The sequence below is a fragment of the Coenobita brevimanus genome, unplaced genomic scaffold (assembly GCF_032717465.1).
Source record: "Coenobita brevimanus isolate Jiangsu-jjx unplaced genomic scaffold, ASM3271746v2 jjx.HiC_scaffold_2879, whole genome shotgun sequence".
Taxonomy (NCBI): Eukaryota; Metazoa; Arthropoda; class Malacostraca; order Decapoda; family Coenobitidae; genus Coenobita; species Coenobita brevimanus.
Genome location: NW_027643850.1, coordinates 185,553 through 200,000, shown reverse-complemented (window position 1 = coordinate 200,000; position 14,448 = coordinate 185,553). Strand labels below are relative to the sequence as shown.

Here is a 14,448-nt window from a genome sequence, read left to right as displayed (position 1 = left end):
TGCCATCACTTAATAAATTAAAAGATGCCACAATCCGAAAGGATGACTGGAGGTATATAGCGACACATTTTGATGTGGACGTAGGTTCAAATGTTACTAAGGAAGTGCTGAAGAATATAGTTCTAGAACATCTAGTCACACATCAACTTATAGAATCAGAGACCATTGAGATTTTGACTCCTATGAGCTATGCTCCAGTAAGTAGAGAAGGGGACGATCCACCTCCTCCCTTTGAAAAGTGGTCACCCGAAAAGTTAGCCTGGGAGAAAGAGAAATATCAAGAGACACTTAAATTAGAACAAGAAAGGCTAAAGCAAGAAGGTGAAAAATTCAGATTAGAACAAGAAAGGCTAAAACAAGAAGGGGAAATGTGGTTCAGATTAGAACAAGAAAAGATTTGCTTAGAAAAAGAAAGGCTAGAACTGGAAAAGTATAAACTAGAGGTAGGAAGTAATCAAGCAGCAAAAGAAACCACTTTCCAACCACATAAACACGTATCTCTCGTGCCTAACTTCAAAGAAGATAGTCCAGATGACTTTTTCCGGGAGTTTGAACGTACTGCTAAACACATGAAGTGGCCTGAAGGAGAATGGACTTGGCTTATAGGACCAAAGTTGACGGGTAAAGCGGGGACAGTTTATGCTTCCTTGGAAGATGTGGAGGACTATGAATCTGTTAAGCAAACTATACTTGATGCTTATTCCATTACCGCAGAGAGCCATCGCAGGAATTTCAGGAATTACTTAAAAACTGTGCATAGTACCTATGTGGAATTTGCTGATGAGAAGAGTAGACTTTTTGATAAATGGATAAATAGCTCAAATGTCTCAACATTTGAGCAACTTCGTAATTTAATGATAATGGAGGAATTTAAACGGAGATTGCCATTCACTGTTGTGGAATACTTGGATGATAAAGGTGAGGAAGATTTGAGTAAAGCAGCCCGGTTAGCCGACCGTTATGCAGTTATCCACAGATCACATGGGGCTGGAGTTGGAAAGCGGAGTAGTCCTGCCCATGTTAAATCCTCCTCTAGGGTTAGTTTTGGGACCTTGGATGGTACGGCTAGTGATAAGCTCTTCTGTAGATACTGTAAACAAACAGATCACACCATAGAAAGATGCCCACATCCCAACTGTAGAGCATCCTCTCCTCCTCAGAATCGGCGGAATCCTCACAAAAAGTCCCAACTCACGACACAAAGCTTAACTCAACAAACATCTCAAAATAGATCTCGAGTAACTTCTAACACGGTTCAAAATCCTAGACCTTTGACCAACCTTGCCACATCTTGTGACAAGGTTGACCCCTTTAAAGGCTTCATATCTAAAGGGATGATTGCCCTACAGTCAGACTGCGAATCTCATCCCATAACCATCCTTAGAGACACAGGAGCTGCTCAGACTATCCTGTGCTCTCGGAGTCTCCCTGGTGTAGAGAAAAATTTCACAGGGGAGAAGGTGCTTTTGCAAGATTTCTCTGGTAGGCCTTCTGTGATATTGGCTGAGGTTTTCCTGGACTGTGATTTGGTAAAGGGAAATGTCAAGGTAGGACTTGCTCATAATGACTTACCAGTTGCTGGGGTGGATTTAATTCTGGGTAATGACTTGGCAGGTACGTTAGTGGTCCCTAACTTAACTGTAGTGGATAAACCGATGGAAGAGAGTCCTACAGCTGACCTAGACATCTGTCGGCCACATTTATTTCCAGCTTGTGTGGTCACTAGAGCCCAGAAACTTGTTACCTCCCAACCTAAGTCTCCTATACCTATTACAGAGCAACTACATGCTAAACTCATTTCCAGGGAAAACCTGGTCACAGCCCAGGAAAATGACTTCTCTTTGGCCTCTTGCAGACATTTAGCTTCAGATAACAGAGAGGCTTGTAAAATACCTGGTTTTTATTATAAAGATGGGGTATTGATGAGACTGTATCGTCCTCCTGAATTGAAACATCTAGATACATGGTCTGAAATTCATCAGGTTGTTGTACCAACCTCTATTAGGAAATCTCTGATGGAGTTGGCCCATAATGGGTTGTCAGGCCACCTGGGAATCCTGAAAACTTACAAGAAACTCTTACAACACTACTACTGGCCGGGTATAAAACCAGATGTTAGGCAGTTTGTAAAATCATGCCATACATGTCAGATAGTAGGAAAACCTAACCAGGACATACCTCCTGCACCCTTGAAACCAATACCGGTAGTGTCGGAACCTTTTGAAAAAATCATTATAGACTGTGTAGGTCCTTTGCCAAAAACAAAGAAAGGAAATGTGTATCTTCTGACAATAATGTGTGCAGCTACTCGTTATCCTGAGGCCTACCCACTCAAAAACATTAATGCCAAAAACATAGTGAAGTGTTTGTTGCATCTGTTTACCTCTGTAGGGATTCCCAGGGAAATACAATGTGATCGTGGGACAAACTTCACTAGTGACTTATTCAGACAGGTCCTTAAAGAACTAGGTACAGATCAACAGTTGTCCTCGCCTTACCACCCAATGTCCCAGGGTTGCCTGGAACGCTTTCATCAAACATTCAAATCCATGTTGAAGAAATATTGTTTTGAGACCCAGACAGATTGGGATGAGAACATAGATATGCTGCTCTTTGCCATCCGGGAATCCCCTCAGGAATCTTTGGGTTACTCTCCTTTCGAGTTACTCTATGGTAGAGAAATCAGGGGCCCCTTGAAAGTTTTGAAAGATGAATGGTTTAAAGATAATCCACAAACCAAACTATCTGTTTCTCAGTACATAACCAATCTTAAAACCAAACTAGCTCAAGTTAGAAAGATAGCTAAACAAAACCTTCAAAAGGCTCAGTGTAAAATGAAAGCTAGATATGATAAGAAATCAAAGTATCGAACTTTTTCCCCGGGAGACAAAGTTCTTCTGTTTCTTCCAGTACCAGGTAACCCATTGAAAAGCAAATATTCTGGGCCTTACCTGATTTCTGAAAAACTGTCAGATCACAATTATGTGGTGTGTACCCCAGATCGACGTAAAGACACTAAATTAGTTCACATAAACTTGCTTAAACCCTATGTTGAAAGGCCACTAGAGGAGGATGCGGCATGCTCTGTTTTAATTTATAACAGGACTATGACAAAACCACTGGAACAGTCAGTTGTCACTTCAGACTCAACTACTCAAGAAAATCTATGTAATGTACCAGAGACTGAAGTCATTGATATTCCTTCTCCTAAGCTAAATCCTATAAACAGTCAAATATTAGGAGATATTGATAATAATCTTTCATACTTGCCTTCCCCTCAAAAGGATGATATAAAGTCTCTCTTGTTAGAATTTCCTGAAGTGACTTCCGATTTTCCAGGTTATTGTAACCTTCTACTTCATGACATAACTCTGATGCCTGAATGTGGTTCCCCAATTAGACAACCGGCTTACAGGATTAACCCCATCAAGTGTAACTCTATGAGGAAAGAGGTAGACTTTTTATTGAAGCATGACTTGGCGGAACCTAGTAATTCTCCTTGGGCTTCACCCTGTTTGTTAGTCCCTAAGCCTGATGGTAGTAATAGATTTTGTACAGACTACCGGAAAGTTAACAAGGTGACTGTCCCAGATTCATACCCTCTCCCTTTAATTGATGATCTGATAGACGCAGTAGGTCAGTCTGAATATATCACTACCATTGATCTACAGAAGGGATACTATCAGATTGGATTAACTGAGAGAGCCAAATCTATTTCTGCATTCATCACTCCTTTTGGTCTGTTTCAATATAAAGTTATGCCATTTGGTATGATTAATGCCCCTGCCACCTTCCAGAGAGCCATTAATTATACCATACAAGATCTTGATGGTACTGCTTCCTACTTAGACGATCTTGTTGTAATTTCAAACAGTTGGGAGGACCATATATCCAGACTTCGTGCCCTTCTGATGCGTTTGAGGGAGGCGGGCTTCACCATCAACCTGGCAAAGTCTACTTTTGGAAAAGCAACGGTCATCTACCTGGGCCATGTGGTGGGACGAGGACAAGCTAAACCAAAGGATGCAAATGTAGAAGCCATTCTCTCCTTCCCTACGCCTACCAATAGGAAAGCACTCATGCGGTTTTTGGGCATGGCAGGGTTTTATAGAAGATTCTGCAGTAACTTTTCTCTCGTTGCAGCACCTCTTACCGATCTAACTAGCCCCAAAGTTTCTTTTGTCTGGACCCCTGCCTGTGATACTGCTTTCAATAAACTTAAAATGCTCCTCTCATCCGACCCAGTCCTTAGAACCCCCGATCACACTAAACCATTCTATTTGCAAACTGATGCTAGTGATTTTGGAGTTGGAGCTGTTCTACTCCAAAAGAGTTCTGAAAATCTATTTCTTCCAGTGTCCTACTTCTCAGCAAAATTAAAGAAACACCAAAGAAAATATTCAGTCATAGAGAAGGAAGCCCTGGCTTTAGTAATGGCATTAAAAAAGTATGAGTGTTACCTATATCAACATCCTTTTAAGATAACTGTTTACACTGATCACAACCCCCTCGTCTTCCTCCAGCGTATGCGGAATAATAATCAACGCATCCTTAGGTGGGCCCTGCAAGTCCAGCAGTACAACCTGGAACTGTTGCACATCCGAGGAGTGGACAACACCATTGCAGATGCTCTCTCAAGAGATCCCTCATCATCCAGTCCTGTGTCATCCTTTGTAAGGGCTTCGGATGACTTGGATGGGGGGGTGTTACGGTCTGGCCTGGATGATTCGGGAATAGCTATTTCCTGAAACCCTGAGAACGACGCCGAAACTTTGAACCCCAGGAAGTGTATTTTCGTCCCTTTCTTCACCATCTGCTGCCTCGAAGCTTCATTAATTATCAGCGGACAGAATATTGGCTGAGGCCTCGACTCCATGGAGACTGAATTTGTATGAATCCCCAGTCAGAGTTTACCTAGGCTGGGAAAACCTTAGGCTTGGGAGTTGACTCAGATCTACTGCCGGGGTTAGGTCACTCCACCTGTGTAATCCATCTCCAGCCTGGTGTTTCGGAATCTTTTGTCTACCAATAGAGGTTTGATAGATAAAAGAGAAGTGTGTTGCTGTGGATAACTTGTACTGGTAATGTATAACGGTTGGAGATAATTATTGTAATTTTATTTGTTAAGCATTTGTCTCCTTTTGGTCGGCTGTGGGTGGTAATTTTATTTTATACTGTATTTCATAAGCTCGGAATTATAGTGAACCAGAATTCATATTGCAGTTCCAATTTCTTTATCTTTACTTTATTTTATTTCTTTTTCTTTAGCTTTAAGTGAAAGCCATGATTGTAATATTTTAGGTTAATATTTTAATGGCTTTTGTATATTAAGTGGGTTTTGGGTTTTCATAATTCTCATCTTTAAGTATGGTAGATGGCGTAAATTTCTTTTTGTTATTAAAGAAAGTTAAATATTTATATTCTTTCCCCTGAACCTCTTTAAAATTACCTGTTCTAGTGAACGCCAAAATTGAGGTGGTTCATTCTTTTGCTTATGACTCTGGGCCAACGCGGTCAGATGGTTATAAGGATGGAAAGTAAAGCTTAGAGTCGTAGCAATATATATATATATATATGATGCATGTATATACTGTATGTATAAAAATATGTCTGAATGCATGCATGTATGCCCTCCGGAGCGACGGGGTAGGGGAGAGAAGAAAGGGGCTTAGGATTGACAAGTATGACCCGGTGGACCTGATCTTGTCATTACCACTCCCTCAAAGCACACGTGTTTCTTAATCTCTCTCTCTCTCTCTCTCTCTCTCTCTCTCTCCTTCCCTGATTTTGGCTTATGGTGAGTATTATCCTGTCCTTTCTAATGTTTTACTCCTTAAATGTTTTTGGCTGGACTTTCATATTCTAGAATATCAACATGCACACCTGTATGTATTGTGATATACCATAGGTAATAGTTTGTGTACACATATTAACTGCTGTAGCAATAAATAAAGCTTCGAACCATGGCGATCAATTTGGTGACGGTACTATGAGGGAAATATAAGCGCTCTCACACCTCCCCATTCTGCCCATCACCGTAGACCAATCAGGGACGAGAGAAGGATAACCTTTTCCTCACTCCTCCCTGAGGGAGGTGCTTCTCCGCCACCTCTCACTGTCGCGACTTATAGTTTTGATCTCATTTGACGTTTTCTATGCCATTGGGGGGTTATCCTGACCGTGAATTTCAAAACAGAGGTCAGATTTGGAATCCTTGAGGTCAAAAACCTATAAAAAGTGCTTCATTCATGATTCTACGACTTTTGGATACGAAGTTGTGATACAATCGTGTATCAGCTGGCAGCCATTTTGGATTTGGCCAACATGGCGGCCCGAGTGAGCGCTGGGCTTGGCGCCCTCCAAAAATGAAATAAGTATGTTCTGGTCTACATCTGAGCCAAATTTGGTGCTTGTAGACAAATCTGCACAATTTAGTCCCTAAGGGCCTGGACTACAGCAACATCACGATTACTAACACCGTAAACAGCGTAAAAAAGACCAGGCGCGCTCCATCAGCGCGCCTTCTCGTAAATATTGATACTCATGTTTTATTTTATTTCAGACGATATTTTGAGTGCTATTTCGTTCATTTTAGTCTTTAACTGTTCGTACGAGTTTGTTCTACAGTAACAAGGCATTCAAGAATGAACAGAACACGAACATCACTGGTACTAACACAGTACATACAGCAAAAGGATAAATGTACTGTTTAAGCATACGTTAGAAAAATAAAGAACCTCTATACAGTACGTATATCTCATGTAGAATGGGAAGACATTGGCGCGCATTTAAACCTAGTCCCATGAACAGTGAACAGCAAATGTTTTTGGCGACTCACCACCAAAAATTTAATTTTCTACCGAGAAGAAACGAAAACAAGAAGAAAATTAGAAGAAAATAAAAAGTTTCTCATGAATTTATCACCCCTTCCTGGATCCTGGCGTATAATAGTGGGAGAAGAATGATGATGATGATATGAAACTACAAGCATCCCGTACTTTGGAAATATGACATCCTCGCAACTACGCCTTAGCACTGAAACTGAGTTAGTGTTCGGAACCTGTCATATGAAGACAGATTGAAAAGACTAAATCTGCACTCACTAGAGAGGCATGGAGTGAGAGGAGACTTAACTGAGGTGTTTAAGTGGATGAAGGTTATAAATAAGGGAGATATTAGCAAGGTACTTAAAGTGAGCATACAGGATAGAACTAGAAGTAATGGTTTCAAACTAGAAAAATTCCGTTTCAGTAAGGAAATAGGTAGAAATTGGTTTGGTAATAGAGTAGTAGACGAATGGAATAAGCTACCTAGTAAAGTAGTTGCTGGCTCTTCCATTGAGAGTTTCAAGCATAGGCTAGATAAGCATATGACTAATAAGGGGTGGATATAGAAAAAAAAAATCTTATAACCAATACTAATTCATAATTTTTTTCTTTTCAGGTTACACTTTGATAGTCTCTATTCTCCTTTCACACTTTCCTGTAAAATGTCCACGCCAGTTTTTCTATACGGCGTGGTGTTCTTTCTGACTTTTTCCTGCCGGCTTCGGCTGGAGGGTTTGGAGGGCGGGGGAGAGCCTTCTTCTTTGCCATCCCTATCTCATTCTAGTAGTTCAGTTACTCTTCTAGGAGCCGCCTAGCATGGGCCAACCGACCTACTGCAGTTATCCTCTCTTCTTATGTTCTTATGTACTATTATGAATATGAAATATTACTATGGTGGTTGGTAGTTACTGAATTTATATGCCGGTATACAGCAACAACATAAAATGTGGTTTCTCTTGTTTAGTGCAAGACTAGGCCTACACCTTATATTCCTGCAGAAATAATAATTGGATATAATTGTACATTATAATATGTTCCTTCAAAAATAATAACGTTCTCGCTTGCCAACTGGTAGACGGGAGTTCGCGCCTCGCTCAGGTAGCGAAAAGTTTCACTGACGAAGTGGGTGGTTACTGTCCCTCTTGAGCAAGGGGACGGGTGTGTGCTTGTGTGAAGTTCACAGCCTTGCCCTTAGATCTGACTATATGAGCTCTCAGCTCCCTTCCGGGAGGGTAAAAGTTGACGATCACGACCATCAAGTGATCCTGACCGACCCGGTGAAAAAAAAAAAAAAAAATACCTTATATTCCTGCAGAAATAATAATTGGATATAATTGTAGATTATAATATGTTCCTTCAAAAATAATAATTTTAATATATACAGTAATGTAGATATTGGGCCTCTCTAAATCAAAATGAAGCTTATATTGAAAAAGAAATAAGCATTATTAAAGTTCTATTAGAAGTACTTTTATATCCTTTTTCCGCCCAAAATAGAAATATTGGAGCCACCCAAGTTTAATTTACAAATCATTCTATAGATTGTACGAGTGTACATTTTTGAAGGCATACATAGATACATAATATAGATTGTAGTGTTTAGATTTAATTGTCTTATTTCTGCAGTCTTCTTTCCTTGCTATCAAGCTAGACTTTGTGCAAGAACACCATTCAGTAGTTCTGGCCCGTTTATTTCTTTCTTCGTTTCAGTGACAGCATTAAAAAAAAAAAAAAAAAAAGTCAGTGTCAGCAGTGGAATGGGGTAGGGTTAGAACCAATTTAGCCAAACAAACCAAATTTTTGAACACTGGATATGTGGTAGGTGGTGGCGAGCATCATCCACTCACTTGATGTAGAGCTGCCCACTTCTTCCTTAGCCTTTATCATTCTATTTCTGTGCCTGCCCTCCTCTCTTCATATTTCTCCCATATTTCCTGTCACTTCTTATTGCTTTTCTTTCCTTTACAGGTGGCTTTACATTGAGTGACAAGCCAAATGGTTTCCTGTAAGCCTAGAAACCATTTATTACGCTGGGTGGTAACCATATAACCAAATCATACGTGCTCCCTACGTGTCAACAAGTGGGTTGGTGGAGGATTAGTGTCCCTTCCCATAAAACAAATAACTCAAAGTCAAATGGCCACCCCTTACGGGATTGTAGCGTCTGGCAATAGATAGATAGATAGATAGGTTCCTCATCAACATTCTTCACAGTCTGATGCGTTGTCAGCCGCCAGATTTACGAGAAGCAGTTTCAGTAATGATGGGTGACTTGTTACTTAGCGCTGAGGCAGTTTTTCTTTTGACATAGTAGACTCTAGAGGGCAACAGAGAATTTAAATAAAAGAAAAGTACCTTTTAGATATTGTAAAATTACCCTACTGCCCCGCAGACCAAGAAATGATTACCCTACAGTTGGCAACGGTGTGGTTGTCATTAATTTTGTCAAAGTTAACATTGATCGCCATCGCCGCGCGAGGGCAGCACTGACTGGGACGACTCCACACTGCCTTTGTCATCACCGAGCGAGGGTGATACAATGACAAGAGGCTCGGTTTCTCTCTCTCTCTCTCTCTCTCTCATAATTATTTCTCTTTCAGCCCCTTTCCCATCCCCCTATCTCACTCCCTCTCTCCCTTTCCCTCTTTTCTCTCCCTTTTCCTTTCCACTTTCCTGTAAAATGTCCACGCCAGTTTTTCTATACTGCGTGGTGTTCTTTCTGACTTTCCTGCCGGCTTCGGCTGGAGGGTTTGGAGGGCGGGGGAGAGCCTTCTTCTTTGCTATCCTTATCTCATTCTAGTAGTTCAGTTACTCTTCTAGGAGCTGCCTAGCATAGGCAGGGGTGGATATAGAATAAAGAGGAATTTCTAGAGGTAGTACAGGATAATTTCCTTTATCAGTATATCAGGGAGCCCACCAGAGGTAATAATATACTAGATTTGGTTTTAGCTAATAAAGAAAATATCATTAGCGATATAGAGGTTGGTGGACGACTTGGTAATAGCGATCATGAAGAAATTAAGTTCAAATTTATTTGGGATGTCTGTTCCACTGAAAATACCTCCACCGTTCCTAATTTTCGTCTAGGAGATTTCGATGGCTTAAGAGCTTATTTTCGAACGGTATTCCACAGGGAGATTAGCTATTTGAGGGAATGTCAGGTTAGTGGGGATCCCCAGGTCATAGGTCAGGCGCAGGAAGCACGTGGGGACGTCCGTCAGGTGTCTGTGAGGGGGGAGGTGGTAGATAGGAATGTAGTCCAGGTGACGGAAATTAACTCAGCTCCAGTACCAAACAGACGTTCGACCAGTGAGAAGTATAACGAGTTAATAAATATAATATACGGAGGCCAAGATAGATATATTCCTTCAAAACCGTTTAGAACTAACAATTCAGAACCAAGATGGTTAAACAACAGATTAAAATCTCTCATAGGCCAAAGGAAAGGAATATATAGAAAAATAAAACGTGGAGAGGAACACTTACGTAACCGGTACACAATTTTAAATAGAGAAGTAAAGAGGAGATAAGAAAAGCAAAGAGAAGTTATGAAATTAAGGTTGCAAGTGAATCAAAAGTAAACCCCAAGGGTTTTTATTAAATGTACCGAACGAAAAATAAAGATAGGATAGGACCACTCAGAACAGAATCAGGTGACATTACCAGTGAAGATAAAGAAATGTGCTCCATCCTAAATAATTATTTCATATCAGTATTCACCAAGGAAAATCTAAGCCTGGTCCCTCAAGCAGCAAATATTTACCATGAGAATACGGAAAATATTCTTAGTAAAATAACCATTAGTAAGGAGGACGTATTGAAAGAAATTAACAAGTTAAAACCTCAAAAATCGCCAGGTCCGGACGATATATATGCAAAAATTATAAAAGAAACCAAAGAAGAATTATGTCAGCCACTTTTAACGTTATTCAATGACTCTTTAAGTTCAGGAGAAGTTCCAGAGGCGTGGAAAACCGCAAACGTAGTGCCCATCTTTAAAAAGGGTGATAAATCAGCTGCGTCGAATTATCGTCCGATAAGTCTAACGTCAATAGTAGGAAAAATGTTAGAGTCAATTTTGGCAAATAAGATTAGAGAACACTTAGAAAGATTTAATCTTATAAACGAAAGTCAGCACGGATTCAGGCAAGGACGATCCTGCCTCACAAATTTGTTGTCATTCTACTCGGAGGTCTATGAGGCAGTAGATAGCGATAAAGCTTACGATGTTATTTATCTGGACTTTAGTAAAGCTTTTGATAGAGTCCCACACGAAAGGTTAGTTAGAAAGGTTCGAGCACACGGTATAGACGGCGATATCTTAAAATGGATAGAATCCTGGCTGAAAGGACGAAAGCAGAGAGTATTAATAAATGGAACTAAGTCGGACTGGGGATTAGTAACTAGCGGTGTACCACAGGGTTCAGTACTCGGTCCCTTATTATTTATCATATATATAAATGATCTAGACTTAGGAGTCAATAGCAGAATCAGCAAATTTGCCGACGATACAAAAATAGGGCGTATCATTAACTCGACTGACGATTGCCATTACTTACAAAAAGACCTCGATACATTGTCCAAATGGTCTAAAACTTGGCAAATGGAATTTAACGTTGAAAAATGTAAAGTACTTAACGTAGGCAAGACCATTGGAGATACTAAATACAGCTTAGATAACAAAGAAATTAGCAAATCGGAATGCGAGAGAGATCTAGGAGTTATGATTAGTAACGACCTTAAACCTAGGCAACAGTGCATTAATGCGAGAAATAAAGCAAATAGGGTCCTAGGATTTATTTCGAGAAGCGTGAGCAATAGATCATCTAAAGTAATACTGAAACTTTATCTAGCATTAGTAAGGCCACATTTAGACTACGCAGTACAATTTTGGTGTCCTTACTATAGAATGGATATTAATTCGTTAGAAAATGTACAGAGAAGAATGACTAAAATGATACATGACGTCCGGAACCTGTCATATGAAGACAGACTGAAAAGACTAAGTCTGCATTCGCTAGAGAGGCGTAGAGTAAGGGGAGACTTAATTGAGGTTTTTAAGTGGATGAATGGTATAAATAAGGGAGATATTAGCAAGGTACTTAAAGTGAGCATACAGGATAGAACTAGAAATAATGGTTTCAAACTAGAAAAATTCCGTTTCAGAAAGGAAATCGGTAGAAATTGGTTTGGTAATAGAGTAGTAGACGAATGGAATAAGCTACCTAGTAAAGTAGTTGCTGCCTCTTCCATTGAGAGTTTCAAGCATAGGCTAGATAAGCATATGACAAATAAGGGGTGGATATAGAATAAAGAAAATATTATAACCAATACTAATTAAAAAATAAATTTTCTTTTCAGGTTACACTATGATAGTCTCTATTCTCCTTTCACACTTTCCTGTAAAATGTCCACGCCAGTTTTTCTATACGGCGTGGTGTTCTTTCTGACTTTTTCCTGCCGGCTTCGGCTGGAGGGTTTGGAGGGCGGGGGAGAGCCTTCTTCTTTGCTATCCTTATCTCATTCTAGTAGTTCAGTTACTCTTCTAGGAGCTGCCTAGCATGGGCCAACCGGCCTACTGCAGTTATCCTCTCTTCTTATGTTCTTATGTACTGCAGTTATGCTATGTTTTTATGTTCTTCCATCTCATTCCTTCATTTTTCCCCGTCCCCTAATGCATTCCTTCTCTCTATTCCTCCCTTTCTCATTTCCTCTTCCTCTTATCTTCCTCTTCAGCGCATGCCCTCCTTTCCTCCCCTTCACCTCCTGTCCATCTCTCCCTCTTCATCTCCTCCTAATCTCCTTTTTCCTCTCCCATCTCCTTCTTGGTCTTCCCTAATCTCAGCCACTGCTTGTGTTTGAAGCACTAGATACGAGAACATGTTTTTTATAGATACGAGAACATGTACGATAATGATTGCACACACACACACACACACACACACACACACACACACACACACACACTCGCTGGTGCAGTGGTAACGTTCTCGCTTCCAACTGGTGGACGGGAGTTCGCGCCTCGCTCAGGTTGCGAAAAGTTTCACTGACGAAGTGGGTGGTTACTGTCTCCCTTGAGCAAGGGGACGGGTGTGTGCATGTGTGAAGGTCACAGCCTTGCCCCTAGATCGGACAATATGAGCTCTCAGCTCCCTTCCGGAAGGGTAAAAGCTGACGATCATGACCATCAAGTGATCCTGACCGACCCGGTGAATTACACACATATGAGAGAGAGAAAGAGAGAGAGAGAGAGAGAGGGAAGAGAGAGATGTTAGATGGGGGAGGGAGGAGAGAGAGAAGAAAGGAGGGAAGCAGGGGTTGAGAGAGAGAGAGAGAGAGAGAGAGAGAGTGACAACTTGTCCTCTGGGACAGCAGGTGTGGGAATTACATTTGACCCCGTAGGGCTAGTTTATTGGACACCCCTTCCTCATCCTGTGAGGAGGCAGCGTCAGTAGATGATGACTACTTACATGGGTGGCCAATAAAGGAGGAGTTATCTCATTGAGATTCCTCCCAGCTAGTTGTAAGAGTAACTTGGGCTAGAAATTACATGTTACTATAGTACACATAATTACAAAGATTATAAAATACAAAGGACGTATTGGCATAAGCGTTTGTGACAAATGGTAATGTGTATATATGGCCTACTTAATATATATATTTACACAATACATACAGCATATAGTGATGCTTCATTGGTATATAAATTTAAATTATGATTAGCGACAGACATTAAATTACAAAGTATAGCAATGACTATATATGTTACATGAGAGACAGTATGTCTAGATTAGTATACATGATGGAGTGTAACAGATATATTGACAAAAGGTAATGCGTATATATAGGCCTATGTAATATATATACTTACACAATAAGAACATAAGAAGAGAGGATAACTGCAGTAGGCCGGCTGGCCCATGCTAGGCAGCTCCTAGAAGAGTAACTGAACTACTAGAATGAGATAAGGATAGCAAAGAAGAAGGCTGTCCTCCGCCCTCCAAGACCCTCCAGCCGAAGCCGGCAGGAAAAAGTCAGAAAGAACACCACGCCGTATAGAAAAACTGGCGTGGACATTTTACAGGAAAGTGTGAAAGGAGAACAGAGACTATCATAGTGTAACCTGAAAAGGAAAAATTATGAATTAGTATTGGTTATAAGATATTCTTTATTCTATATCCACCCCTTATTTGTCATATGCTTATCTAGCCTATGCTTGAAACTCTCAATGGAAGAGCCAGCAACTACTTTAGGTAGCTTATTCCATTCTTCTACTACTCAATTACCAAACCAATTTCTACCTATTTCCTTACTGAAACGGAATTTTTCTAGTTTGAAACCATTATTTCTAGTTCTATCCTGTATGCTCACTTTAAGTACCTTGCTAATATAGCCCTTATTTATACCCTTCATCCACTTAAACACCTCAATTAAGTCTCCCCTTACTCTACGCCTCTCTAGCGAATGCAGACTTAGTCTTTTCAGTCTGTCTTCATATGACAGGTTCCGGACGTCATGTATCATTTTTGTCGTTCTTCTCTGTACATTTTCTAACGAATTAATATCCTTTCTATAGTAAGGACACCAAAATTGTACTGCGTAGTCTAAATGTGGCCTTTCT

The 14,448-nt window shown here is 40.4% G+C and overlaps 1 protein-coding gene across 1 annotated transcript in view; it reads left to right on the top strand.

Annotated features, from left to right (window-relative positions):
- LOC145390123 (uncharacterized) overlaps positions 1-4,748 on the top strand; it is a 4,785-nt gene extending 37 nt beyond the window's left edge. The window contains exon 1 of the mRNA XM_080265176.1: positions 1-4,748. This exon is cut by the window's left edge and continues 37 nt beyond it. Coding sequence (XP_080121302.1) covers positions 1-4,748 — 4,748 coding nt within the window.
- Positions 4,749-14,448: the final 9,700 nt, after the last annotated feature.